This window comes from Toxorhynchites rutilus, chromosome 2 (assembly GCF_029784135.1).
Source record: "Toxorhynchites rutilus septentrionalis strain SRP chromosome 2, ASM2978413v1, whole genome shotgun sequence".
In the NCBI taxonomy this organism is placed as follows: domain Eukaryota; kingdom Metazoa; phylum Arthropoda; class Insecta; order Diptera; family Culicidae; genus Toxorhynchites; species Toxorhynchites rutilus.
The window spans coordinates 209,078,831-209,106,298 of NC_073745.1; the positions used below are offsets into that span (position 1 = coordinate 209,078,831).

The window sequence follows — 27,468 nt, forward strand, 5'->3', positions numbered from 1 at the left end:
GTTGGCCCATCTGGTGTGTATGATGTTTGGAACTCATACACATAAGTACTTTTGCCTTGACATCATTGCAGACGAAAAAGAGGATACGGTTATTCACAATTAATGAACAATTCTCGCGTAACTTTTGAAAAGGTCCAATGTAACATTTTCGCCAACTCGAGAAAAACGTAGTTGAAGACCCGAACATTATTTCGCGAATTGTCTTAAAAGCTATCAATCTTTATCACTGTTTTCACCACTAGCTGTCAAGAATAACTTCGTAAAACCAATCGTAACTATTGTTCCGTGATTTGAGATTAAGGTTGAAGCCTCGGAGCGAAAAATGTTACATTGGACGTTTTGACTGCCCGCGTTTGCACATTGGACATATTACGTTGCACTATAAAAATTTGAAACTAACTAATAAACAACAATCCAAATATCAGCATTTCGTTCTAAAGACTGATTACTATTGTTATCACTCGTTGAATTGCACTGAAATCGATAACAACACCTGTAAGAAACAAATTCCAAAACGACTGAAGTACGACTGCGAGTTGTTTTGACTGCTTTGTTACTTCGGACGTTTCGGCCGTCGGAGGAAAGTGGCGTCCGAAGTAACAGCCGGGTGCTTAAAATTCGAATCTGTACATTGGATATTTTTTGTATCGGCGACAAAAAGATGAAGAAGATAGATACGTGAACGATTGTTTTTGTAATACATTCAATGATTGAAAACTAATAGCGTGCATCCATTAACTCGATTTGTTTACATTTGTTACATAGGACCTTTTCAAAAGTTACGCGAGAATTGCATTCTCTGCAGGTAAGGAAAAATCTTGAACGAAAATTGTCTCTGATAATTATTTTCTGTTCTAGACAAGATTGTTTTGCTGAAATGCAAGGAGATTTATTGAAAAATAGTTAAGTTAGGGTCAGGACTATGCAACCTATGTATTTAAACAACATCGAATAAAAATTTTCATTCTATTTTCAACAACTTACATTTGCTTTCGGGTCTGCTTATGACGAAATATGGGTTACTGTTCGATATTGTTACGACAGACATGGTTCATGGCCGTGTGGTGGTCTAAAACTTGTATAGCCTTGCATGGCGGATGGAAAATATACACTGCATTTTTTTAAAAATAAAAACGACAAGACCGCAAGCCTTGGTGGATGTCCAATATATCAACGGAGAAATACTGTGTTTTATAAAAATTAACAACACGTATGTTTGTGTATGTATGTGTATGTATGTATGTGTAGATCGTTGAACCATTTAAACACACTTACAGCACATAAGTTATTAAGTGGTCCGAAAAATTATTTTTTTCCACTTTTTCCCAAAAATGACAAATGAAAATTAATAACATTTGAATCACTGAATCGATTTAGATGATCGACATATAAAATTGACCTAGCCTTTTATAAAAAAATATTTAACTTGCGAAATACATAATTATATTTTAGTAATTATTGATTGTAGTCGTTTTTTATTTTTTTATGACTTTGGACTAGAGGGCGCTATATATTTTTATTTTTTCTTGAAAGCTGAGGATTTTTTACACAACATATCTCGATATCAGGGTTGCTATTTTTTCGTTTTTTAGATATGATTTTAAAAAAAAATCATTTTTCCCCATTTGTCCAAAAATAACTTTCTGCAAAAAATCATAACATTTGAACTACTGAACCGATTTAGATGATCGATATATTAAATTGAAGCCAATAAGCAAAACTCACACTTGCGGAAAGATTGGATTCTAGTAGCATAGGTCTAGTTTAGTCACATATGAATATTGATCGAAGACTTAAAACATGTTAAATTTACAAAATTCTAACTTAAAAACGATAATTATAGCATCTTTGATATCGAGATATGTTAAGTAAATACTCCTCAGCTTTCCATAAAAAATATAAAAAAATATAGCGCTCCTATCTTTAACCGAGAAAACTATGAAAAACTAACTCAATCCATAATTACAAAAACAAAATTCAATTTTTTCGCAAAAGTAATATTTTTTTTAAAAATATATCTCGTAAGCTTCAATTTGATATGTCGATGATATGAATCGGTCCAATAGTTCGAAAGTTATGACTTTTTGTAGTGGGAAAAATGGGGAAAAATTGTTTTTCGAACCATCGATTAGTTTTGCAAAATCATATTTCAAAAACGAAAAAAATAGCATCTCTGATATCAAGATATTTTATGCAAAAGTTCTCAGCTTTCAATCCATATTAAAAATAGGATCCATATTATATGCAAGTTAAATATTTCTCAATTAAAGCTCATTGGCTTAAATTTGATATGTCGATCATCTAAATCGGTTGAGTGGTTCGAAAGTTATAAATTTTTGAAAAAAGTCATTTTGGGAAAAAGTGGAAAAAATGATTTTTGGGATCACCCTAAAATGGAAATGGGCACCCTAATGACAAATTAAAAAAATACGAGTTTAATGTTTTGCGATAAAGAACAAAATTACCACTTTTGACGAAGAGCTGAGAACCACTATATTAGTTTGGCATGGAATGGCTGTATATATATATACAGAATACAATCTTACGTGCATCGTGATGTACAAAGTATTAATGAATAAGTGAAAATTAACGTTAAAAGACATTTCTATAGATCTGCACACTTTTACAGACTTTTCCACATTTTTAACAGCATTCACATGTTTTTACAGACTTTTTTTAAAAATCATCTGGCAGCTCTTCCTTCCACTTTTTATCGAATATTTCCAAATCGCAGGAGTAAACATTTACGTGACTCTGACTTTGTTTGTTTTTATTACGTTCGGAAAAACGTTATGACAAAGAGAGGGGACATTAAAAATGCGTTGCTCAGTGAAAGGCTGAGATGGTCTTTTAGAGATGCAATGGTTAATTAAACAATTGACGGAAAAATGTAGTTCGTTCATTTTATAATTTTACTTATTTTTGCCCTTGACAACAATACCTCTTTTATAGTGTTGATTATCATAAGAAAAATAACACTCCTGATCGTTGGATCTCTTTTGACATTTCAATTGGATCTTTTTTGACAGCCGTTTTGATTCAGTCCGCACTACCTAGTTCACACGGTGTAAGTTGTTGGTGGGAAACTATAAACTACTGCGCGGGTATGCCAGGGATGCCAGTTAATTTTTCAAATTTCCATGAAATAATCAGAAACAGCAAGCAGTTTGACAGATAATTGTTATGGAATCGAATTCTCTATTGGCAGGTTACGAAAAACATTCAAGCAAACGGAATGCACATGGACTAATATGTCTTCGCAATTCTCATTGACATCAGCTTGGTGTATACCAAGCTGTGAACAGTGATTGTTGCTTTAAGTTTTTTTCTTCAATTGAGAATGAACTCTTTCGTATCTAATATTGATTGTATTCCATAGAACAATCACCTCTATTCAGTAACCCGAACAAGTTTGGGAATTTCGCAATCCGATCGAGATCGAATTTTCATTCTGCAACCCGAAAGAAAACGACTTATGCATTCTAAAATCCGTCCGAAATTCAAACCCATTCGACATATGAAGAAGTGACAGCATTGCCTTGACCCAAACAAACGTCGAAATAAGTCATACGTAAAGGGTGTGTCACATCAAATTGCATCACGGAAAAAACGCTGTAGAAATTCGCCCAGTAGACCGATCCTTTCGAAAATTTTAGACAGTAAAATAAAAACTATTAAACAACTTTTGGCATTTTCTTTTTATTCATACTTCGAGCCCAAGCCCGTATGCTCACACCTTCCTCTTTACCCCGTCCATAAGGTTCTGTACAACGTCAGGTTGTAGTTTTTTTTAACAGAAATCCATTTTCTCTTGAAGTCCGCCTCCGATTTGACAACTTTCTTTTGGGTTCTTCCGGAGGGCCTGCTTCATAATCGCCCAATATTTCTCTATTGGGCGAAGCTCCGGCGAGTTGGGCGGGTTCATTTCCTTTGGCACGAAGGTGACCCCGTTGGCTTCGTACCACTCCAACACGTCCTTTGAATAGTGGCACGAAGCGAGATCCGGCCAGAAGATGGTCGGGCCCTCGTGCTGCTTCAATAGTGGTAGTAAGCGCTTCTGTAGGCACTCCTTAAGGTAAACCTGCCTGTTTACCGTGCCGGTCATCACGAAGGGGGCGCTCCGCTATCCGCAAGAGCAGATCACTTGCCATACCATGTACTTTTTGGCAAACTTGGATAGTTTCTGCTTGCGAATCTCCTCCGGAACGCTGAATTTGTCCTCTGCGGAGAAGAACAACAGGCCCGGCAGCTGACGAAAGTCCGCTTTGACGTAGGTTTCGTCGTCCATTACCAGGCAATGCGGCTTCGTCAGCATTTCGGTGTACAGCTTCCGGGCTCGCGTCTTCCCCACCATGTTTTGCCTTTCGTCGCGGTTAGGAGCCTTCTGAACCTTGTATGTACGCAGGACCTCCCGCTGCTTGGTCCGCTGGACGAATGAACTTGACAAATTCAGCTTATTGGCGACATCCCGGACCGAACTTCTCGGATCACGTCTAAACTGCTTAACTACGCGCTTGTGATCTTTTTCACTGACGGAGCATCCATTTTTGCCGTTCTTCACCTTCCGGTCGATGGTTAGGTTCTCGAAGTATCGTTTTAGTACTCTGCTGACCGTGGATTGGACGATTCCCAGCATCTTACCGATGTCCCGATGTGACAACTCCGGATTCTCGAAATGGGTGCACAGGATTAATTCACGACGCTCTTTTTCGTTCGATGACATTTTTCCAAATTTACGAAAAATTTACAGTGAAGCATGGCCAACGTGATCTATACACTCTTATCTGATTATAAGCGAAAGCTGAAGATATAATTCCTAAAAATTAAATTTCTACAGCGTTTTTTTCCGTGATGCAATTTGATGTGACACACCCTTTATTTGTGAAGCTATTTACTCTCTATCACATTAACATGTCCCAATGCAGTTCTAAATTGTTGAAATATGAATGAAAATTATTACTCTGTGTTATTCAAAAATTTTGAACACGTTTCTCATCCTAACGTAACTATTTTATATTATAACTAGCTGACCCAGCAAACTTCGTCCCGCCCAAAATTTGTGTTTTGTTATCAATACCTTGAAGCATCCACGTTTTCTTACTATGAGCAAGTTCATGGGTCCAATCGCAGAACTGTTCATTGATTGATCTTCTAATCGACCTCGTTGAAATTTACCTTTTACTATAAAATTCCTAGTATTTCTAACAAAACTCATCATTGTAATATCAAATTATTTTCAGGCACAATTCTCGTTCAAGATATTTCAACCACTTGCAAATAATATGTTTCTCCGTTACATGGAATAAATGTATTATAAAGAAAATATGATAGAATCAAGACAGTCCTAAATCGTTAAATTTCTTTCTCGAGTTCTGCTCTTATCAAACACATCCGGCGATCCTTTTTTGGTATAGATAGAAGAAGATATAGGAGTGCGTTTCATCACATTAAAATCCATTTCCAGTTTCGAACAAAGATCAATTTCGTTAGCGCAAACATCAAATGGACTAACAGCCATTGTCACCATGTCACCAATTGTATAACATATGGGAATTTAATTTTCCGAATTTTCCCTTTTTCCTTCAGAATTTTCCGAAAATTTTCAATTGTCATGTTTGGTTGGAATACTTTGACGTAGGACTACGTCTAACCTTTCAATATAGGGGCCATTTCAATATTTTGGTGTGAAAAAGTGTTCAGTTTTCGAACCTCCTCAATTAATGAATGGATTTTGGTTCCAAATACACACATTGATAGGAAATATCCTCAGCAATTGTTTATATGCTACACATTACGGGTTTTCAGCTCATATAAAGTTCAAATTGATGAAAAATTGGAAGAAAGAATTCCCTACTTTCCCATACATTTTGTCTGCGCTCCCGCAGCAAACAGCTATTCATTACAAGCAGCAGGCGAACCGTATGGACAAAGCGAAGGAGGAAGACAAAAAAGAGATTACAGTAATTTACATTTAATGCGACATGCCGAGGCACCACTCAGTGTCGCATTAGAGGAGATTGTGACCTGTAATTGGACATTCGCGCTGACAGTGGTCAGTGTCGACTTCTGGTGGCGACTTTCAATTCGGGTCCCGAACTAGATAGTGTAATCTCTATCAGATTAGAAGGCACGAATCCAGTTTTCAAATGTTAAAATTTGAATGAAAATTTCTACATCATGTTATTTAATTACTTTAAACACGTATTTTTGACTCTTATTTAACCGTTTGTCTATACATTTCTGATATTTTGACTGAAACTTTTCATTATATATAATATGAAATTGTCTTCAAACACAATTTTCGTTCGAGATTTTTTCACCACCTGTAAAAAAAAGTGTATTTCATCTCAAAAGAATACAAATTCGATACGGATAAGTTAATTTTTATTCATTATTTTAATGTTGAAAACGTGTCCATTCCGCCTGAAAATTAATTACTATCTTTGACGCTCCCAAAATCGTGAAACGAAGGTCAGTGCCGTCAATGCGAATATCAACAAACACAGCACAAACGAAAAACAGAATGTGAAAAACAAGTTAGAACTAGAAAAGAAAAACAGCAAAATGGACTCAACTTTCGTAGACATTGGTGAAGAATACATGCAAACAGAATATTTAGATGAACATTTAGAAGATGTACTATCGGCCAACATTCATTCGAGCTGTTCTATTGCTTTAGAACAAATCACTGCCAGTGAAGCTAACAGCAAGCCCGATAAACATAACCGTCCAGTGAAATACAAGAGACGAAAGTATAATGTCCTCACCATCAAAGATAAGAACATAGTCTTGGACCTGCTAAATTGTGGTAAGACTGTTCTACAAGTGGCTGACGAAACGGGCCTTCCACGGTCGACGGTTTACGGAATCAAGAAGCAAGAAATAGCATTGCGGCATTGCAAGACGATGGCCAACAAAACGATCCAGTTTCGCAAACGGATAAGACTTCCGACGCATGTATTGCTGAATGAAGCCGTCTTATTGTGGTTCTACGGAAAACGTCAGAAACACATACCGATATCAGATGCACTCTTATGTGAAAAATGCAAGCTTCTCCACGAAACATCGTGCACGACGCCCGATTGTCGATTTAGAGCAAGTTATGGTTGGTTACGTAGCTTCAAAGCTAGAAACGGGATCAGAACGTTAACTGTCTCTGGAGAGAAACTTGAATAAATATAAATTGACGGAGATTATAACTTCAAACAACTATAGTGCTGATGATATTTATAACGCTGATGAGACGGCATTAGTTGTAAAGGCCTTGCCTTCAAAGTTATTGGTTAGTTTTAGCGAAAACACTGCACCCGGACGCAAGTCTTTGAAGGAGCGACTGACAATTACACCTTGCAGCAATGCAAGTGGTAGCCACAAATTACCATTACAAGTGCTTGGCCGCGCAGCAAATCCTAGATGCTTTAAAACGCAAGGCGTGCCTGATGGGATACACTATTTTTCATATTAGAAAGCGTGGCAAACTAGTGCGACGTTTACTGATTGGTTCTACTCCGTCTTCGTTCCTGAAATCAAACGGAAGGCAGCTGCACAGAATAGACCGGCTAAAGCGCTTCTAATTTTAGATAATTGCACCGCACATTGCAGTAAAGATAAGTTTCAAGTGGATGACGCAGAAATTCAGGTGATCTTCCTTCCTCCAAATGTGACAAGCATTCTGCAGCCTATGGATCAAGGCATCATCAATGCTTTTAAGGGTAACAATGTCATTACATTTTCGAGTCCAAGATAGTGAATATTATTTTTATTTTTTAGTTATCTACAAATCGAATTTTCTGCGCCGTGTTCTGTTGGAAACTGACAGCGATTGTCCAGTCACAGAAGTTATCAAATCATTTAGCCTTTATGACCCTATTCAACTAGCGACTGATGCGTGGGCCACTATAACTCCAGAAACGATTGCTAACTGTTGGCGCAATCTCTTAAGTGTCAGTCAAGATCAAAACTATAACTCGTTCAACGATTTCACAATTTCATCACCAACAAGTGACCCCCGCGTGTTGCTTTCTAAAGTAGTGCAACTCGTTGATACAAACTATGTACTGACCGAAGAAGAAGTTCAAGAATGGCTAAGCAACTCAGACAACATAGATGTAGCGCAAATATATACCGACGAGCAATTGACCCAGTATATTGCCTCTGGTGGTGACTTTTTCGAGGCCGACCATGAAGAGCAAGATTGCGATGCTAACGAAAGTGCTGAGGGTGATCTTAGTACTTCGGGTTATATGTACTCTTGGAGCAGTCAATCCGAAAAACGCAATGATTATAAGAAGGCTATCAGCATCATGGATGTACTTAAAAATGTTCTTATTGCTGTTGGTGATGACCATAAATTAGTGGAAGTCGAAAAATGGAAAAACGAATATGAAAATGAAATTATTCGCCTTCTTGGCGAATAACAATAGTGAATTGTAATTAGGTATATGGCATGATAACAAAAATACAAAATAACTGATTGTAACACCATAAGTTGTCTTGATTGGAAAAATGGTTGAAACACTCTTAAAAATTTATCGTGTTGTAAAAACTCGCACAATGGTATATTCGTGTTGACGGCATTGATTTTTCACTTTTAGTTTATCGAACTGTTCTTGATAATCGGGCTGCTCTCGGATTAGCATTGTAACTGTGCCTCGTTTCACACCCATTGCTGCTCCCGAGTCTTTCCGACTCGGCGTATAGCAATATGGGATATTGCGTTTCTCACAAACAGTTGGCAAGCGACACATGATTTCCACTTTTCTGCAGCGAAAATAACAATCCTGTAAAAATTGAGATGCGAATTAGAGACTTCCGATTAGATATATGACTTTATTAGACTTTTTTGTAAATTGCAACACCCATTTCAACACACAATATACACATTGCTTACCCTGTTTCATTATTCCGCGGACGCACTTGAACATCCCTTAATCCATAACATAAATAAGATTTGTGTTTTGAGGCTGCAATGAATTAATATAGATAAGAACACGCGGAAATAGCATTAAAATATCCATCTAAACCTTTTTTGATAAGTTTATGAATGTTCTTGGTTAATTCCTTCGGCGCCATGGGCTGAGCGATTGCATTCGTATTTTTAAGTTTCACATCGTATCCTTCCTTAACGATAGTTGTGTCGATTTCGGCATCTGGTTTCTTTACCTTTATATTTCCCATTACTATCTCGAAATCAGTGGATAGTTTTGTTGGCCAACGCCTTGCAATGCCTCAATGCTATTTCTTGCTTCTCGATTCCGTAAATTCTCAACGGTGGAAAGCCCGTTTCGTCAGCCACTTGTAGAACACTCTCACCACGATTTATCAAAATGTTATCTGAGTCCATTTTGATGTTTTTCTTTTCTGGTTCTAACTTGTTTTTCACATTCTGTTTTTCGTTTGTGCTGTGTTTGTTGATATTTGCGATGACGGCACTGAGCTTCGTGTCACGATTTCGGGAACGTCAAAGATAGTAATTAATGCCTTCTAATCTGATAGAGATTACACTATCGAGTTTTGTCCCAAATCGAAAGTTGCCACCAGACGTCGACACTAACCACTGTCAGTGCGGATTTTTCTCTGTCCAATTAGATGTAAACATGTCCAATTAAATGTGTCGCATTACAGGTATGTCCAATTAAAAAAATGTCGCATTAAATGTAAATTACTGTATAAATAAATATAGGCGGTCGCTACAACGTTAACTATATGGCTATATAAAGTGAGCGATGGTGGGGCTTGGCTACATTCTATCATCGGACGCCAAACAGGAATGACGCTATCTTGAAATTGGTTTTCAGCATAAGAGATTGCTGCATTTGCCGGGGATGTATGCGGTGCGATACCGCAAGAGTGAGAAACAGGAGTTTCAATGGGATGTAGAGCAGGAGAGCAATCGAAGTGTGTTAAAAGCGATGAAAGCGTCGCGCCGGGTGAATGAGTGGCTAATCGCGCTCGATTTGATAGAATGCTAAAGTTATTAAACAGTTTTATTTAGCTGTGACATATTTGTATGTTTGTATGTAACATGTTTGTCTATGGCGCTGTACCACATTAATTGAAATTTGATCCCTTTCCTGTTGACCGGTTGATCTGAAATTTGGAACACATCTTTATCTCTGCAGTCATTATAAAACTGCATATTCTATGATATTGAAAATCCAAGATGGCGACCGCTATAAAATGGTGAATTACATATATTCTCAAAGCCCCATCAATATGGGTATCAAATGAAAGGGATTGACTAGTAGAACTCAGTTATTTATGAAAAATGCAAATCCAAAATGGCCGCCACCACAAAATGGCGGATTACATATTATATATGAGTATCAAATGAAGGACTTGACTAGTAGAACACAGTTATTCATGAGGAGTGCTAAGCCCAATTATATCACGATACCAAACGGTAAATTCCTATTACGATATGCTTGCCATCAAGTATGTGTTCGTTGACAGCTGAACAATAACCCATGCAACATTTGCACGACAAATTTTGATTTTTTCGTATTTGAATCTTAACGTTTGAGTGTTTGCTGAGTGCTGAGGTTTTATTTTATCCCTTGATTTTTTTTCTGTAATTTTGTACATGAAAACTTGATCATTCTGTGCTCCATGATGTTCGAATAATGGACACCCCTTGGTGTAGTCCTACGTCTCTCCGGTTAAGTCCTCGACATTACCCACCCGTCTTTTTTTGGTTGAAATATTTGTAATATTTTTATGGGACCCCCTCTCCATTCCAGAGAAGGGAGGGGTGTCTTACCATTATAGAAACATTTCTCATACCCAAAAGCCCTCACATCCCATATTGTGCTTGCTTAGTTCTCGAGTTATGCAAAAGTTTGTGTTTCGTTTGTATGGCAGCCCCCCCCCCCTCTCCAGAAAGGTAGAAGGAGTGTTGAACCACCTTAGAAATGCAATGCAATAAATGTTTCTATGATGGTTAGACTCTTCACCCCCTTCTCTAAGGGGGAGCCATACAAATGAAACACAAATTTCTAAATTACTCGAGAATTAATCAAGGAAACGAAACCAAATGCGGCATGTGGAGGTTTTAGGATACAATAAATATTTCTATGGTGGTTAGACACTCCTCCCACTCTCTAAGGGTGAGCTATCATACAAATGAAACACAAATTTCTGCATAACTCGAAAACTAATCAAGCAATTAGAGCCACATTTGGCATGTGAAGGTTTTACGGGACACGAAACGTTTCTATGGTGAATACTTCTTCCTTTTTTTTTATCAATTCCTTCTCAGTGTTTGCGACAAAATTGTTGGAGTAGATCTTACGCTTCAGGTTTGCCCAGAAATTCTCGATGGGACGCAGCTGGAGGACGTAGGGCAGGTTCGCCGACTTGGGTACCATATCGATATTCAGCCGCTCCATCTTCTCTAACGATCGCTTCTAGTAATGGAACGACACCAGATCCGGCCAGAACACCGCGTCTTCGCCCTTATGGTATTTCTTGATGGCGTTAAAGTGTGTATGTTTTTTTGATGAACGATGCATCTTCCGTCAGGCACTTCTTACTATAAATTTCCCCGTTCACGGCCAGTCCGGAGCTAAAGAAGAGCTGCTTTGACATCCCCTTCTCGCTGATTGTCAGCCACCGCAGCACATTCTTGGGCAACTTGGTGTGTGAAAAAAAACTTCACATCAGAGCTCACTTCCTTCATGGGAGAAGTAAAATACGAAGTGCCCTGCCAATCGTTGCCAACCAGTGTGTGATAGGTCTCGTCGTCCATCACCACCGCCACGTCGCGATTCGCCGGGAAAATCGACATCTTATTCAGCCGCTACTGCTGCGTCATTGCCTGCAGCTCCGAGACCAGTGGACGAGACCTCCGCTTCCTGACATGTGTGCCCATGTTCGCCATGTACTTTTTCACTATTTGGCCGGTTGCTGTATGGTCTCTCGTTTCTAAATAATTACTTGAATATATAGGGTTAGAGAAAAAGAAATGTCGTATTTCTGATCGAAATTTGACGCTTTATTTAACATACTTAAAATTATCCAATTTAAGTCAAATATGCGCCGTTTTGTTCGCAAACTTGTTGCCATTTAGAAGGCAACTTCATTATCTCCCTTTATAAATCCTCCCCCCCCCCCCCCCACTCTCCTTATTTGCAAAAAACTCAGACAGCTAGTTTTCGCAAGCCTCTTTTGACGCCAACTTTGTATCACCAAGAGCGTTTTGCATGGACCGGAAGGGATGATAATAACTTGGAGCCAGGTCCGGACTATACGGTGGGTGCAATAGGACATCCCATCCGAGCTCCCGTAGCTTCTGGCGGGTCATCAAAGATGTGTGAGGCCGAGCGTTGTCCAGGTGGAAAACAACACCATTCCTATTGATCATTTCTGGCCGCTTCTGGTCAATCGCCTGCTTCAAACGGTCAAGCTGCTCACAAGTGAACCGAGTTGAGGGTCTGGCCATAGTTGAGCAGATCATAGTGGATGATTCCCTTCCAATCGCACCAAACACACAGCAAAACCTTCCTGGCCGTCAATCCGGACTTGGCGAAGGTTTGGGTCGGCTCACCGCGCTTCGACCACGACTTTTTTCGCTTTAGGTTGTCGTACGTGATCCACTTTTCATCACCAGTCACCATATTCTTCAAAAATGGGACGATTTCGTTCCATTTCAGCAGTCCATCGCAGGCGTTGATTCGGTCTAAAAGATTTTTTTGCGTCAACTCGTGTGGCACCCATACATCCAGCTTTTTTTGGAATCCAATCTTCTGCAAATGGTTCCAAACGGTGTTATGGTCTATACCCAGTTCCTGGCTACTTGGATGATTTCAACGATTTTATCGGTTTCCAAGACGATTGGCCTACCAGTACGGGGTGTATCTTCGACAGCCACTACACCAGAACGAAATCGATCAAACCAACACTGTGCTGTGCGAATCGTTACAGTATCGGGTCCATAGACTAAACGAATTTTTTCGGCCGCCTTCGTTGCAGTTTTACCTCGCAGGCAGTAAAAACGTAAAATATGGCGAATTTCTTGCTTGGTGGACTCCATCTTTGACGCGCTATAACTTGAGACTGAAAAGGACAATCACAACACTGTCAAAACGACACGTGTAGTACAGATTGTCGTCTTTAAATAGCCGTATAGTGTGACCTGATGCGATAAGTACAACACAACATATGTTTAAGTGTTTCCATATATTGACAATATACGACATTTCTTTTTCTCCAACCCAATATATGTATACACTTTGCAACAATTGGATGATGACAGTCAATACGGTAGTGGAGAGAAGTGTGGAGGAGATCGCGTAGCAAAGCACATGGAAATAGGAGTGACTGAAAAGGTAAGAAAAAAGACTGCAGTTTATAGACGTATTTTACACCGGCCAAGCGCACGCAGTGATGTAGCCACTTTTTCCTCGATCTTCCTTTTCGGCATCCTTTGGAGCTTCTTGTAGCTCAGGGTCGTCGGCCGTCCGGGCATTCTTTCGATGCTCTGATTGTTGTCCAATAGTGCCAAGATAGTGTAGATGCCGGAACGGGCGTATCCGGCATCCACAAAGTGCCGCACGATGTCCATTTTCGACGCGACGGGGTACCATTCTTTGAACGCGCACACTTCTGAACGGAGTACCTTCACTGTTTTCGCCATCTATAATACGTGTGAAGGTAAACCCATGAAAAATCGGCAATTTTTGTCCATATAATACAGTGTATGGTAGTTACCAATACCAATACACTAGAATGTAAATCAAAGCGTTGTTTGTTTATAATGACACAAAGCAGCAAGTTCATCACCTGGTCTTATAGAAGTTGAACAGAGTGTATTCCTGTAATAATTGAGCCACTATCGAGCCAGCCGAGGTGGACAAATACGCGAAATCATATTGTACTGAAATGATAATGAACTATCTTTCGAACAAATCCTAATTCATAGCGTTTGACGCAATTTACTTGTATATGTATTTTATTTCATGCCTTGCCTCAATAAAACACCCTATGTTTGAGTATAAGCGCCAAACTTTTCTGAATCCCAAAAAATAGTTGCTTATGATTCCATATCTATAGTAAATAACTAGAGGCGAATGAACTGCAAAGTTTAAAGCCTCTTAAAAACAAAGAAGAAGAAGAAGTAAATAACTCAATTTTATTGTTCATCAAATGAGATTATGACACTTTAACGCCCTACAAATGAATAACGACGAATAAACTCATACAGCGGAATTAGCAGTGGTAACAATGATTTAATTTATTTAACAGCTTCATAAATATTTTAAACCTATTTCGTATGTGCTAGTTTTCTAACCCGTGAGAACTATATCACATTGTTGTTCCGGTTTCTGGGGTGATATTACGGAACATAATATATACCGGGTACGAAAAATGAGTAGGATAGACAACGTACCGTGAGGTATAATTTGAATTCTTCTTGCACCGTTCAAATGGTTTGTTTTATTGAATATACAAGAATATCTAGAATCTGTCATAACTCAACCGAGTTATGGTCAATTTCCTGGAACGGGTGCTGATCATAGTCACATCAAATACATAACATGTGTTAATGATGTTCATTTCAAATGTGGAAGATAATATTCGACATTGAAGCTGCTCCGAAATTTGCCTATCCTTCTCGTTTTTAGTACCCACTGTGTGTTGAAAGCGCCTTACGTTATTCGCACTAATAACTTCAAGCATCAAACTAGTTTTGGCATTAAAAAAGAGCCATTATACCGGGTGTAAAGATCCCTCCAAAACTCTAACTTTTCATGGTAAGGTTTATCCATCATTTGGATCGTGTCCGATAGATTAAGGCAGTTGACATTGAGACGGTCGTATGACTTCCAAACAAAGCTCAGCCCGCAGCCTTCCGGTGTGGGATTTCCTGTCTTGGCGAAATTAGTCCACAATTTGCAGACTACGGTTCGCATCTGATCTGCCCTGCTACCAGATTTGACTGCTTTGGTGTAAAAAAATGACGAGCTGAACAGATAGCAGATATCGTCGGCATGACAGGCACCACGAAAATTTTCCGGCACATTCCACAAATCTCGAAATTTGTTCAACTCCGATTCCATCGCGAAGCGATAGAAGTAGAGGGGTGACCTGTGAATAGATAAACATCGCTTGAAAGGGTTCAAGAGGTTCGAAGTGATCGACTTACGATTGTTGATATTTGCTGTGCAATTCTAGCGCCAAAAGCGTTGGAATAACGTAAAAATTATCGGAGAAAATTTTCGTTAAATCGTAAGCTTTATCCTGGGTTGGCTCCGCATCGCCAGTATAGAATTTGGTAATCTTTCGAGCCACTGGATTCATCAGATCTTCGGGAATACACAGAGATTCAGGTACAAACCTTGCCGGTTCCTTTATATACTTGTCAATATTATTTAACAATGAGTTTGCTTTGTAAGCGGCTTCTTCACTGGTAACTCCAAAAATTATTGGAATTGAGATTCTGTTTGGTTTCATGAGAACATCTAAGACACTCTCGGTCAAAATGGGATTCTCGGAATCCGACGACTCGATGACTGGTTTGAAAGGGTATAAAGAATCCAGTGTTTGCTCGTACTCGGTAAGAGCACCTTTCTGGTGGAAAGCAATGTCCTCGGCTGATACGAAATGCAGGAATTCTACAATAAAAATTGAACTTTTAAATCAGAATTTCAGATCACGCTTTAACGATTTACCGTAAATTTCTCGATCCGTATTCCCCCGACAGCCAAGAAACTGAGCCAATCGACGAGCCTTGACTTCGGGATCTTTCTGTAGCACCAGTGAACTTGTTGCAACTCCTGACTGACAAATTGCTTTATGGAAATACTTAGATGACTCCTCGCAGAGGCAGTGAAAATGGGTAGAAGCTCCCCCAGCACTCTCACCAAACAGTGTTACATTGTTTGGATCACCGCCAAAAAATCGAATATTGTCATGAACCCATTTCAGCACAAGCCGTTGATCTTTCAAACCCATATTTCCGTAGATCTGGAATGAAGGGAGACACAAAAACCCCAGCGGGCCTAGGCGATAGTTACATGTTACGACAATAACTCCTTCTTGCACCAAATGTCTGGGATTGTAGATTGAGGAATCACCACTCCCACTACAGAAAGCACCACCATGGATCCATATCATAACCGGTAATCTACTCCTCAAACAATCCTGTGGCGCAACCGGTGTGTATACATTCACATACAAACAATCCTCTGAGCCAACCGCATTTGGTGGAATGTAACTGTTAGTCAGGCACACGTTCCCCTCGCGGCCGCAATCCAGAATGTGACGATCGAATTTCTCCAGTGGCACCGGTGGTTTGAACCGAAGAGCTCCAACAGGTGGTTGCGCGTACGGTATTGCTTTGTAACAAAACCATTCACTTCCGTTGGGAAGAACCGCTTTCAATCCCACTACCTTACCCGGTTTAAGTTGTACCGCGGGTCGTTTCTCCGCCATTTTCGCTGCTTCCGTTTGACCGTAAGAGCTCTACTGCATTCTGTTGATGGAGTGTACAAACCGACCGTACCGCACGAGCTACATCCGCGTATTGAACTATTATCATTCATGAGATAAAGGCATACATTATCTGAATCAACAATCTCTGAGACAGCGATCGTTTCTATCTACTGCCAGCAGCTTCTGTCGCGCTGGAAAAGTGAAAAAGAATACTCAATTAGTCGCATTGGAGATCTCCTCTCGCAAGATAAACTAAAAATAAATTATGTGGTTAGCCATATGCTGCGTGGGGACTGATATGAAGTGAATTGTCATTATTGTATTCATTGGAAATGGGGCTAGCGATGATGAAGCAATATAGTGTGAACGGGTCACTGATGGATATATGAATATATGATAAATGTTTAAATAATTGATAAAATAGAAAGGTTAGGGATGCATTAATGGTCCAAAGCACTCGTTATTGAACCGATCACAACTGTCACAATCAATCACATTTTTCACAAGCACAACAATTTAATCAAATTCTATGACTTTTTTTGAAGAACAGAAACATATTTAATTAAAGAGTTTAAAATCTGCACACTCATACTGCTCTAACTTTTGATCCGTTGGGTAAAATTAATTGAAATTATGCGAAGACATTGTTTAATGTATATTATTTATACTCTGTGAGTTGATTACATCAGTACAGTGAACAAATATTGCATTTCAACTGTAAAACCGGAAATTGGAAATCATACCAAAAAACTAAAACTAAAAAACCACGAACTGCTCTTTACGAAGACAAAAGTTCCCTGATAGCTGAAAACCATCGTTCATATTCCCTGTGTTTAAAAGAGGTAATACGCACAGCGTGCGAAACTATCGTGGAATCACTTCCCTGCTCAAAGGTGTTTGAGGCCATTGTCTAATATTTATCATCTGTTTCTGGTTAAAAAGCTACCATACAACGTGGATTTCACACTGGCCATTAGGTTTCAACAATTTTTTGAAATTCACATCGATATGCTTGCGTAGGGGTAGTGGGAGCAAATTGGTCATGGGGGGCAAAGTGGTCACCTGCTTATTTGGTAGTATAACTATTGATTATACAGGGTTTTCCATTTCGGGCTTCCGAAAGTATACAGCCCTGCGCTGACTACCGTTTGACATAGCTGTCAACCAAAGCGTCATATCGTTAGTTGAATGTCTGCCATTTTACAATATGGATCGTTTTAGCATCGCACAACGTGTTAATTTTGTTAATTTATACTATAAAAATGATGAAAAACCGGCAAATGGTTTTCGAGCATCACGGACGGATTTTGGTCGTCATGGACGGCCTACAGAGCACACAATCTCTAATGTAGTGCGTAAATTCGAACAAACTGGATCCGTTGCGGATATTGTGAAACCTGTACATCATCGTAATGTGCGTTCGGCCGAAAATATGTTGCTGTTGCTGCCAGTGTGGAGGATGACCCGAATGTTTCGATTCCACGGAGTGCTCAGCAATTGGGCTTGTCAAACACATCATTGTGGCGAATTTTTCATTTGGACTTGCACCATATAAAGTCCAACTGGTACAAAAATTAGAGCGTGGTGACCAGTCTTCCATGTTTCACAAAAAACACTGCGTCCGGAATAAACATGTCCACGCTGCTGTTCACAGTTTTATGTTTGAGTACAAACATGATTTTTTCGTACCTATGTTAGAAAATGTGACATGTTTGTATTCGTGGTATGTTTGGACATACGATGTTTAATCCCAATGTTTCACACGATATTCGAACATGGTGTACAGTTTCTCTTGCATTTTCACCCCATCACCGGCAGTGTGTAGAGTAGAAGAAGCGAATCGGACACCACACCACCACCACTCAACGCGTGGTGTGTTGGTATGTTGACATGGAAAAAAATGCTTTCCTTTCATCACAAATGGTGCTTCATCAAAAATATTGGGCAAATAAAATAAACCTCTTTTTCTGTTCTGAACAAAATAAACATCGATTGATATGAGAGTTTTTCACATTTGATATCATTATTTAGTGCACGCATCAATTTATATATTGAATTCATGTAACATTCGCTATAATTATATATTTGAACAAGTACTAAAATTGAATTATTCAGCAGTGACATGTTAGGCGTGGCGCTAACCACTCGACCACGGGAGCAACAATTTTGGCTGGATCTTTGAATACAAATGGCCAATACTGCTTGTTCGCGACGATCGCGACCCGAGCTATAAAACGAGCGGAGAAGAGGAGAAGAAAGGATGATGCAATCGCATGCACACATAGCATATGTAGTGCAGTGTAAGTGTAGCTTTTAGTTTTTTCCTTCATTCAGTTTGTGATAACATCGAGAAATTAATGGTGTGTTTTAGCCGCTGAAATTTCTCTGCTGGTTCTGCTGTGTGCCGCTGAAGGTTGCATCTAAAACTAATTTTTGGGTATTTATTTTTTTGGTCAGCATTTGTACGACGTCGCCCGCTATGCAGTCGGCTCCCCAGACTTTAATTGCCAACATGCACGCAAAAAGAAATAGAAAGCTTCTTTCTATTCAGAGAATGTTTTCTTTGAACGAAACCAAGGATTATTTAATCAGACTTGCAAAATGTGCATGAACGATCTATAAACTTTTACTTAGTCGCGGCAATACATACACACACTCTTTACAGATACACTTGCCGAAGGTTGTGCAGTCCACTGATGATTCAACAAGAGCCAAAGGTTGTACCGCTCATGACAACTCTACACGAGCTGATGATTGCGCCGGCTAGTGATCATTCTATCCTGGATTCCTCGAGTCGAAAAAGATGCACCACGCTAGATATGGGGTACAGACTAGGGGGTCGTTGCTGATTAACGGTCAGCTGCATCCCAATAGGAACTATCCCATGTCGGGCAACGTACAGAGCACTGAAGACTGCAACAACCCAATTATGAGAACACCTGTAATACTAACCTCGAGCCAACGGCGAGTAATCGGTTACATATTACTAACATAGTTGTAAGCAAACATTATCAAAATATTGAACTCCCGGCCCCGTTAGGCTGACGCCATATGAGCCTTAATAAAAATATATATTTTGGTGCATGAACTTATAGCCTCTTAGTTCGTGCAATTTTTGAAATGCGAACTAAATTTCAAGTTCGTTTCTGTGAAAAAGTATTCTACGAAGAAATGTTTTGGGATGAATAATTTCTTTCCGTGTATGAAAAGAAACGAAACGAAAGCAATGAATACTGCGACATCGGGTGATATGTTTGTACATGATGTTCTTGAAGTGTTGCCTAATGACACATTATGTACTTACATCTAACATCAATATATCTTCTTCTACTTAATGATAACCTAAACTAAACCAACGGAACACAATATACTAAGCTAAACTAAACTAACGGAGCACTTCACGGAACCTACTTTTATTAGCAGAGCGGGACAAATGGAAATCAAAAACACAATAACAACGGTTAAACACACGACACATACTACTAATTGGCTCATTGTGGCCGTAGTTAATGCGGAATGTCGGAATTCGTAGGAAATCGTGCGAACGAAGGGTACGACGACGAATACTAAAATTAAACATGTCCAGCAAAGAAGCGCAGTCGATGTGAGATTGCAACACATCAGACACTAAGCAAGTCTTGGCAACATTTCATCGGTTCATAAGAAGAGCTAGATCGATTAGCTGGCAGCGATCGTCATATCGTAGAAGATTGAAAGGCAAACGTCTGAGAGCAAAGCGGATAAACTTGCGTTAAATGGCCTCTACTTGTTGTATACCGTTTTGGTAGTGGTGTGCCCGTACAACTGCTGCATACTCCAGTGAGGATCGAACCAACAAGCAATAAAGAACTTTCAGGCAGTGGACATCAGAGAATTGTCTTGCAGCACGAAAGATGAAGCCAAGTCGAGAGACGTATTGGCGATGGTATAATTGAAGTAATGTGGGGAGCGTTTACGAGCTAATGAAATGACAGAGCATTTGTAGGCATCCAAACTAATCCGATTAGTTGAGCACCATTCGTAGAAAATATTAAGTTCATGGCGAATGATTGTCACAAAATGTCGAAAGAAGTCCACTTCAAAAACGCCAAACCTGCTGTTGAATCATCAACGCGCCACTGTTTTTGTTCGACGGCCAGCAAACGCGGCACCCATCGCGCGGATAGCTTTTTCATGTCCAAATTGTCGTGCAGAATATATCCCACTCATTCTTTTGAAATACCGACGGCCTCAGTTAACTCACGTAACTTCACTTTACGATCGTTCAAAACGAGTCGATGCACTCGTTTTACGATTTCTGGACTCGTAGCCTCTTTTGGCCTTCCAGAGCAAGGTGTATCTGCGGTGCTTGTACGGCCCATTTTAAATTCACTAGACCACCGACCACCGTGTTCCCGTGGTCGAGTGGTTAGCGTCAAACCTAACATCCCGGGGGTTCGGGTTCGATTTCCGTTCTGCTCGGAGGATTTTTCGTCAAAGAAATCCCCACAGTGGTCATGCGTATTCTAGAGTTTGCCACTCAGAATACATTCAAGGCGTGTTATTTGGCATAGAAATCTCAACTAAGTACTAACAAAAATGCCGCAAGTATTACTACGTTGAAACGGCGAAGTTCCTCTAGGAACGTTAGTGCCATTTAAGAAGAAGAAAAAAAATACCGCCGATAAACTGTTGTTCTCGAAGGAGAAGAAATGGAATAATTTTCGTCAACCAACGCATTGATTGTTCAGGAGTTGTTGCCATCAAAAAACAATGTTTGATCAAAATACGATATTCCTCTTTTTCCAATTCCTATACTCAGGTAGTGACACTTAAACAACTGCAGTTTGTAAAGAATGAACGAAATGTCATGAAACATCACATATAAGCTAGTGTCAGATGAACCCCTCGAAATGAATCTTTTTCATTTTTTAGTGGCGCCATCTGTTGAAAAATCCCGGTACTTTTCAACCCATGTAGTACATGAACATAACTAGCTATGTGAATTCGTCAAGACAGAAAGTTTACATTTGTAAACCTGCAAACCTATATCGAGATGGTTTTCAGTTCCTTCGTCGCGTTCTATCTTACCTCTTTTATGGTCTCAAAATGCTCTACACGAAGCCACAATTTTAGTTTAGAGAAGACAGTTACAGGTGTATTGCCTGCGGAGCTATTTTCATTGATTTTCTAACTCTGAACGTCTGTGTGTTGTCCTGGCGTAGAACCCATGAATCTTGCACCAACAAATCTAACAATTTTCGACACAAAGCACTGCCTAAATTCTCTATGGCCTCAAGCTGAAAGCTATTGCTTATGGTTTTGCTTTCTGGAACAAACTCATAATGCATTACACCGCGATAAACAAGTATAATAGTCAAGATGCTTTTGGCTTGACAGATCATTGAACACTGTATAAACACATATTTTTGAACGAAATATATTATTCGGTACATTAATCATTTCGGTACAGAATATTAATTTAACATTTAGAACATTCAGAAAAAAACATTTATTTGACAAACTCCGTCAATGTGGAGTTCGATGCGGCCACAACACTTGTTTTACACAAATTACATTCCAAGAAATTTATAAATTACTGGAAACAAGAAGATACAAATAATTCATAATCCATCCATGAAATTTGTAAAAAAAAAGGCAGCAATTGGTGTATACGGGTAGTCATGATAGGGCGTATCGAGAAATAAACAACTCTTCGTCATATACCAAGCCCAATTTTAATATAACCAGTCAAATGTTACAAAAACACCGATCCGTTACTGTTACAGCTTCACCTTCAAAATATCGTCATTAAACCGCCTATAAATCTCCCTCCAAAAATCGATTCTCGATTTGTCTGGACTTGGTACCATCTTCGGTTGGGCACTGATATCTAAACAATGAAGCTCGAACTTCTGTTTTGAGTCAGGCTCCATCTTGGCAACTGGGTCCCAGCGAAACGGAAGCGTTATGTCATCCACCGGTGTTGGGTTGCCATGCTTCGCAAAGTTGGTCCACATTCGACACATGTAGTAACGAACAAGCCCCTCTGGAGAATCGGGCGCGACTTCAACCGGAGCCATTCGGAATCTACGGGGGGGAAGAAGAAATGAGTACAATCTAAAGCGCCGAATACATGTTTGAGATCGAAACTTATCATATATGTACTTACAAGAACTGATAAGATAGCTCATCTGCGTGGCAAGCACCTGGAATCTTTAGCTGTAGCAGTGTTTTATACATATTCAGCATCCCATCGAAGCTAAAGTTGTAATAATACAGTGGGGATCGGTGTTGATATTTGGAATGCAACTCGGCGCAGGCATTGGCAAAAATGCCAAAATGATAATCACTCATCAAATCTGCTAACAATGGAAGCGTTTCCTTACAGACATTCTTATCCCCAAAATAGAACTTTTTTATCTCCTCCCCCAATTCATTACTCGCTTTCGTTCCTGGATTTACGTTCACAGTTCTTGGAATCAGTCTAGCCATATCGTTGTCATACAAATCCAGCTTTTTGATAGCGTCCAACAACATAATGGTTCCTTCCCGATTGTTCACACCCATTATCACGGGAATATCAAAAATGCTGTTCGGTGTCTTCATCACCTCTAAAGGGGGCTTCGTAACCACGGCATCGGTTGCGTCAACGCTTTCCACCACCGGCTTGAAAGGCATGGGTAACCCACGGATTCTCTCATCCTGGGTGAGAACAGCGACAGCCCGTGCCACCACATCCTCCGTTGAAGCTGTCATGAGCGTTTCGTATACATCTTCATCAGTTTTCTCCTCACAACCAATCAACTTTGCGAGAGTTCTTGCTTTTTCTTCTGGGTCGCGCTGCATAACCCACTCCATAATACTGCACCCACTCTGGCAGATAGCCTTATGGAAATATTTTCTAGAGTTCTCTGACAACAGATGCAGGTGGACCGAAGCGGCCCCAGCACTCTCTCCGAACAGCGTGACATTATTTGAATCTCCACCAAATTTGGCAATGTTTTGGTTGACCCATTTCAGTGCCATCAGCTGGTCCTTCAGTCCTGCATTGCCTTCAATGCCTTGACTTGGAAGGTACAAGAATCCTAGCGAACTTAAGCGATAGTTCAACGTGACTGCAACAACCCCTTCTTGCAGTAAATACTCGGGTGAATAGCTGAAATGAAATCAATATTACTAGTTGAACACATTTTACCGTGTAACTTCCAAAGAAAGGTCAAGCTCCTTTACTTACCAGTCGTTGTTTCCACTTCCAAATAAAAACGCGCCTCCATGGATAAACACCATCACCGGCAACGGTTTGCCCTCACTGTCCACTTTTGGTGTGTAAACATTGAGATAAAGACAGTCTTCCGAACCCTCGATTTCTTGGGTGAACATATTTCTACTGAAACACACATCCCTCTCGGCACTACAGTCCAGCACCGGAAACTGGAACTTGTCCAATGGTTGAGGCGCTCTGTAGCGTAACAATCCAACCGGGGGTTTCGCGTAGGGAATACCCCTAAACGCGAAAGAATCGCCACCATTGGGAAGACTTTCCCTGACACCGCAAACGGTACCCTGGGCGACCTTCACATTGATTCGACTGTTAGCACTCATCTGTGGAATGTTTGTTTTCATATAGAACAAATCAGTTTACCAATTCATCATTAATCAATAACCTATCTTCTATAAGAAAGGGATGATTGTAGGATAGATGCCACAAAAACATTCATTACACTTAATACAGATCCGCAAGCATTCTTTAGTAGTAGATAAATAGTAATTAACAGTCCGACCCGTTCAGAGAGATGCAAAGATGCCGAGAAAAGCTTAATCAACCACACATACACCCATACGCATACGCATATAGCATACGCGTAAGAGTCAAAGTCCATTCAATGCAACAGTTTCACAATTTACGAACCAAAGATCACCATCCATTCTTTTAAAGTAGTTGAACCCATTCGTCAAAAAGTTTAAATGAATAAATATCACTCTTTTTAATATTCATAACATTTCTATACTTGCCAATCGATTGTTAGCTATAATCTCACTTTGGCGTAGGAACGAGTATCTGAATGACTTTGTGCAATTTAGCATAGTGGTACAACTAAGTGATATTCCTTCTTGTCCTTAGCACATATATTGTTAATTACACTGCAATGTAGCCTATTGTATTTACTCAAATTTCAGCAAAGGAACACTGAAAGTACTGTCAGACCGACTCACGTCGTTTCTAGCACAGCCTGTGTGAAATACAACACCAGCTGCTGCCAGCTGTAGAAAACAAATGTCAAAACAAAACTTATCAAGATGAACAACTTTCGTCGGATGAACAACACTACACAGCTCATGAATGCTATGAAGTTTGATGTGAAGCAAATATGGCGGAAAAAGAAATTACTCACACGCTGCTTCGCAAGTAAACACGTGAAACCTAAATGTTTCATGAAGAGATGAGAGAAAAAGGCATAAGTTTATGTATGTTTATTGTGCAAAACAATGTGGAGTGTCACATCAATGTCGTCTCTGTAATATACAAAGCTTCAATAATTGAACGGTTTCCCGATTTAAATAATTGTACAACAACAATTTAACGCATCGATATACAGTGACTCAGACTCGAATTCGTACACCACCATGCAGATTTCACTACTGTTGAAAGTCGAAAACAAGCTTTATATTCTATTTAGATAATGGTGTATATATCGGGTCCTATTCCAGAAGACGAGATGAGCTGGCGAGCGCTCGTCTCGTTTGTTTTCATATTCCAGAAGCCGAGCTCGACTAAAAACAGACGAGTAGCTCGTCTGGCTCGACGACCGTTTGGCCGCGCTCGCCGATGTCGAGTCGTCTAGTTTGTTTGATGTGTTTGTTCACCTTGCTGATTTAACACTTTAAACGGTGTATTTCCTGGGAGGCCTCGTCACCTAGATGTGGGTGACACTTTTCTCGTTGAATTTGGATAGGATTTTCAAACGGAATTTGATAGAATAGACACTTAAATGTAAATATGGGATATGTAGAATAATCAAAAAATTAAAAACATGAAAAAAGTGTTTATACTATACTTTTTAACGATTTTGTTTAGCATGACCTATTGTAAGTATGTTCATATGTTTATCTGTAGGATTGTCCCACATCCATAGAAGTTTAACCCCCTTCCTGTAGACCGATTGACCTGAAATTTGGAACACAACTTAATCTCTGCTGTCGTTATAAAACTGCGTATTCCATGATCTTGAAAATCCAAAATGGCGGCCGCTACAAAATGGCGGACTACATCTATTATCAAACCCCATCAAAATGGGTATCAAATGAAAGGGCTTGACTAGTAGAACACAGTTATTTATGAAAATGCAAATTCAAAATGGCCCCCTTCACAAAATAGCGACATTTTTTTCTATTCATCAATATGGGTATCGAACGAAAGGGCATGACTAGTAGAACATACTTATTTGTAAAAATGCAAATTTAAATGACGATATATGTTTTTTTTGAACCCCAATCAATATGGATATCAAATGAAAAGGTCTGACTAGTAGAACACATTAGATCATGAAAAACCCAAGTTCAAAATGGCCAATTACTTTCATTTATACAGCTCCCATATAGAGCGATTCCACCCCAAATCAGCCGGTTGCTGATCCAACCCTCTACGATTTTTTTTAAAACATGGTACAAATGATGGAAACTACCTTTACACTTTGCGGACCGCTCACGAGATTTCTCGTGTTCCGCGTCCCATCCGTTGCGGACCGCTCACTAGATTTCTCGTTTTCGCGTTCCTCCTTTACGGACTTGTGTCAAATTAGCGGATAAAAGTTTTTGTTGCGTGCAAGTTTCTGTTCAACGTCTTGCTGGATTTAATGAGTAATGAATTATTTCAGTTGAAATAAATTAATTGTTTATCAAGTAACAACCTTCAAAATCATGCTCATTAGAAAGAGAATTGAATCATTCATCTTTCCACGTAATTCATTTTTTTCTTGATCGTGGCAGAGAAAAGACTGAAAAGTGAGCATGGGTCAATATAGGAATATTTACAGAATTTTGAAAATCAAAAAAAGTTGTTCGAATATCGTTATCGTTCTAGCGGTTATTTGAAGAAAATGGTTGAATTTGAATCGTGCTTGCCAGGCTTTAATGCTCTAACTGAGCCAGTGATTTTCAGGCGTAAACAAAATCTAAACCACCGAAAAATCACAACTGAATGACGATACTTAGAAAAAAATAATACAGATTAGGTTTAATTGCAAGGACACATGTTAAGTGTTTCACGAATAAATGAGACTCGCTAAACTATGGTTCATTTTCACATAACATAACGTTGTGTTTTTTGTGTCCCGCGTTAGACCTCTAACCATCTGGTCACTTTACACTGGAGGAAAACATTAGTAAATGCAGCTACCAAATCTTTAGTAATCGAAACATTGGTAAAATGTACACATTTTTTGTACATATTACCAAAGTCTTGTAAAACTGATGTCAAATTCAATGTACAACCCTACCAACGTTTCGTAAATTTTACTTCATAGCATTAGTAACCTTGAGTATTTTCATGCTTAGCAACTGTGTGTGTGCATTCTCCATTTCTTTAGTGGAAGTGGAGCGATTCGGAGGTAAACATTTTGTTTCTGTTGATTCATTGTACCTAAATATTTATTTTATTTTGTAGAAATACCACTATTCCACGTGTTGCTCGCGGTTGTTACAACGTAAGCCAAATCAAGGAGAGCGGAGAGCGTACGACATGCATTGTCGAGGAATGATGTTTCGATGTCTCGTCCGACTACGTAGGTGAATAAGTGGGTATATGAAAAGCGCTGATGGCCCAACTGCCGCTCACAACAAACTTCAACGAAAACGAAAAACTGCAAAGGTTTGTGTGAATATTAATATTAGAATATTAATAAGAATAAAATTATTTGTACACAGCTTTCGATTTGAAAATTTATTATTCGATAAATATCGTTATTACTGTTATTATCCCTTTACAAATGAGGGCCAACATCTTCATTGATATTGCCCCTAAATTGAGCCAACATTGGATTTACAAACCGTGTTTTT

At 39.4% G+C, this 27,468-nt stretch overlaps 2 protein-coding genes and 1 pseudogene across 4 annotated transcripts; all 3 read right to left on the reverse strand.

The window, feature by feature from the left end:
• Positions 1–8,528: 8,528 nt before the first annotated feature.
• Positions 8,529–9,434, reverse strand: LOC129766632 (H/ACA ribonucleoprotein complex subunit 2-like protein; annotated as a pseudogene).
• A 4,771-nt stretch (positions 9,435–14,205) lies between these two features.
• On the reverse strand, positions 14,206–24,686 carry LOC129765009 (esterase B1-like). The gene is made up of 4 exons (XM_055764753.1): positions 24,581–24,686; positions 15,669–16,622; positions 15,143–15,611; positions 14,206–15,084 (listed from the first exon to the last, which is right to left on the reverse strand). Exons 2-4 carry the CDS (start codon positions 16,429–16,431, stop codon positions 14,676–14,678), a joined length of 1,641 nt encoding a protein of 546 aa, XP_055620728.1. The 5' UTR covers positions 16,432–16,622; positions 24,581–24,686; the 3' UTR covers positions 14,206–14,675.
• Positions 22,133–24,674, reverse strand: LOC129765008 (acetylcholinesterase). 3 transcript variants are annotated; one of them, XM_055764750.1, is made up of 4 exons: positions 24,427–24,674; positions 23,648–24,015; positions 22,583–23,569; positions 22,133–22,500 (listed from the first exon to the last, which is right to left on the reverse strand). In XM_055764750.1, exons 1-4 carry the CDS (start codon positions 24,496–24,498, stop codon positions 22,194–22,196), a joined length of 1,734 nt encoding a protein of 577 aa, XP_055620725.1. In that variant the 5' UTR covers positions 24,499–24,674; the 3' UTR covers positions 22,133–22,193. The 3 variants fall into 3 exon arrangements, with proteins under 3 accessions (XP_055620725.1, XP_055620727.1, XP_055620726.1); XM_055764752.1 differs by having other exon boundaries at positions 24,555–24,670; XM_055764751.1 differs by lacking the exon at positions 24,427–24,674 and adding an exon at positions 24,078–24,406.
• Positions 24,687–27,468: the final 2,782 nt, after the last annotated feature.

What these genes read in the sequence shown, in the direction of transcription:
- LOC129765009 (XM_055764753.1), bottom strand. Translation starts at nt 16,431, where the DNA reads ATGGCGGAGAAACGACCCGCGGTACAACTTAAACCGGGTAAGGTAGTG. An exon ending in TACGGATCGAGAAATTTACG is followed by an intron (nt 15,612 to 15,668) that starts GTAAATCGTTAA and finishes TTTTTATTGTAG; the next exon opens with AATTCCTGCATTTCGTATCA. An exon ending in CACAGCAAATATCAACAATC is followed by an intron (nt 15,085 to 15,142) that starts GTAAGTCGATCA and finishes ATCTATTCACAG; the next exon opens with GTCACCCCTCTACTTCTATC.
- LOC129765008 (XM_055764750.1), bottom strand. Translation starts at nt 24,498, where the DNA reads ATGCTAAATTGCACAAAGTCATTCAGATACTCGTTCCTACGCCAAAGT. An exon ending in TTATAGCTAACAATCGATTG is followed by an intron (nt 24,016 to 24,426) that starts GCAAGTATAGAA and finishes AACATTCCACAG; the next exon opens with ATGAGTGCTAACAGTCGAAT. An exon ending in GGAAGTGGAAACAACGACTG is followed by an intron (nt 23,570 to 23,647) that starts GTAAGTAAAGGA and finishes ATTTCATTTCAG; the next exon opens with CTATTCACCCGAGTATTTAC.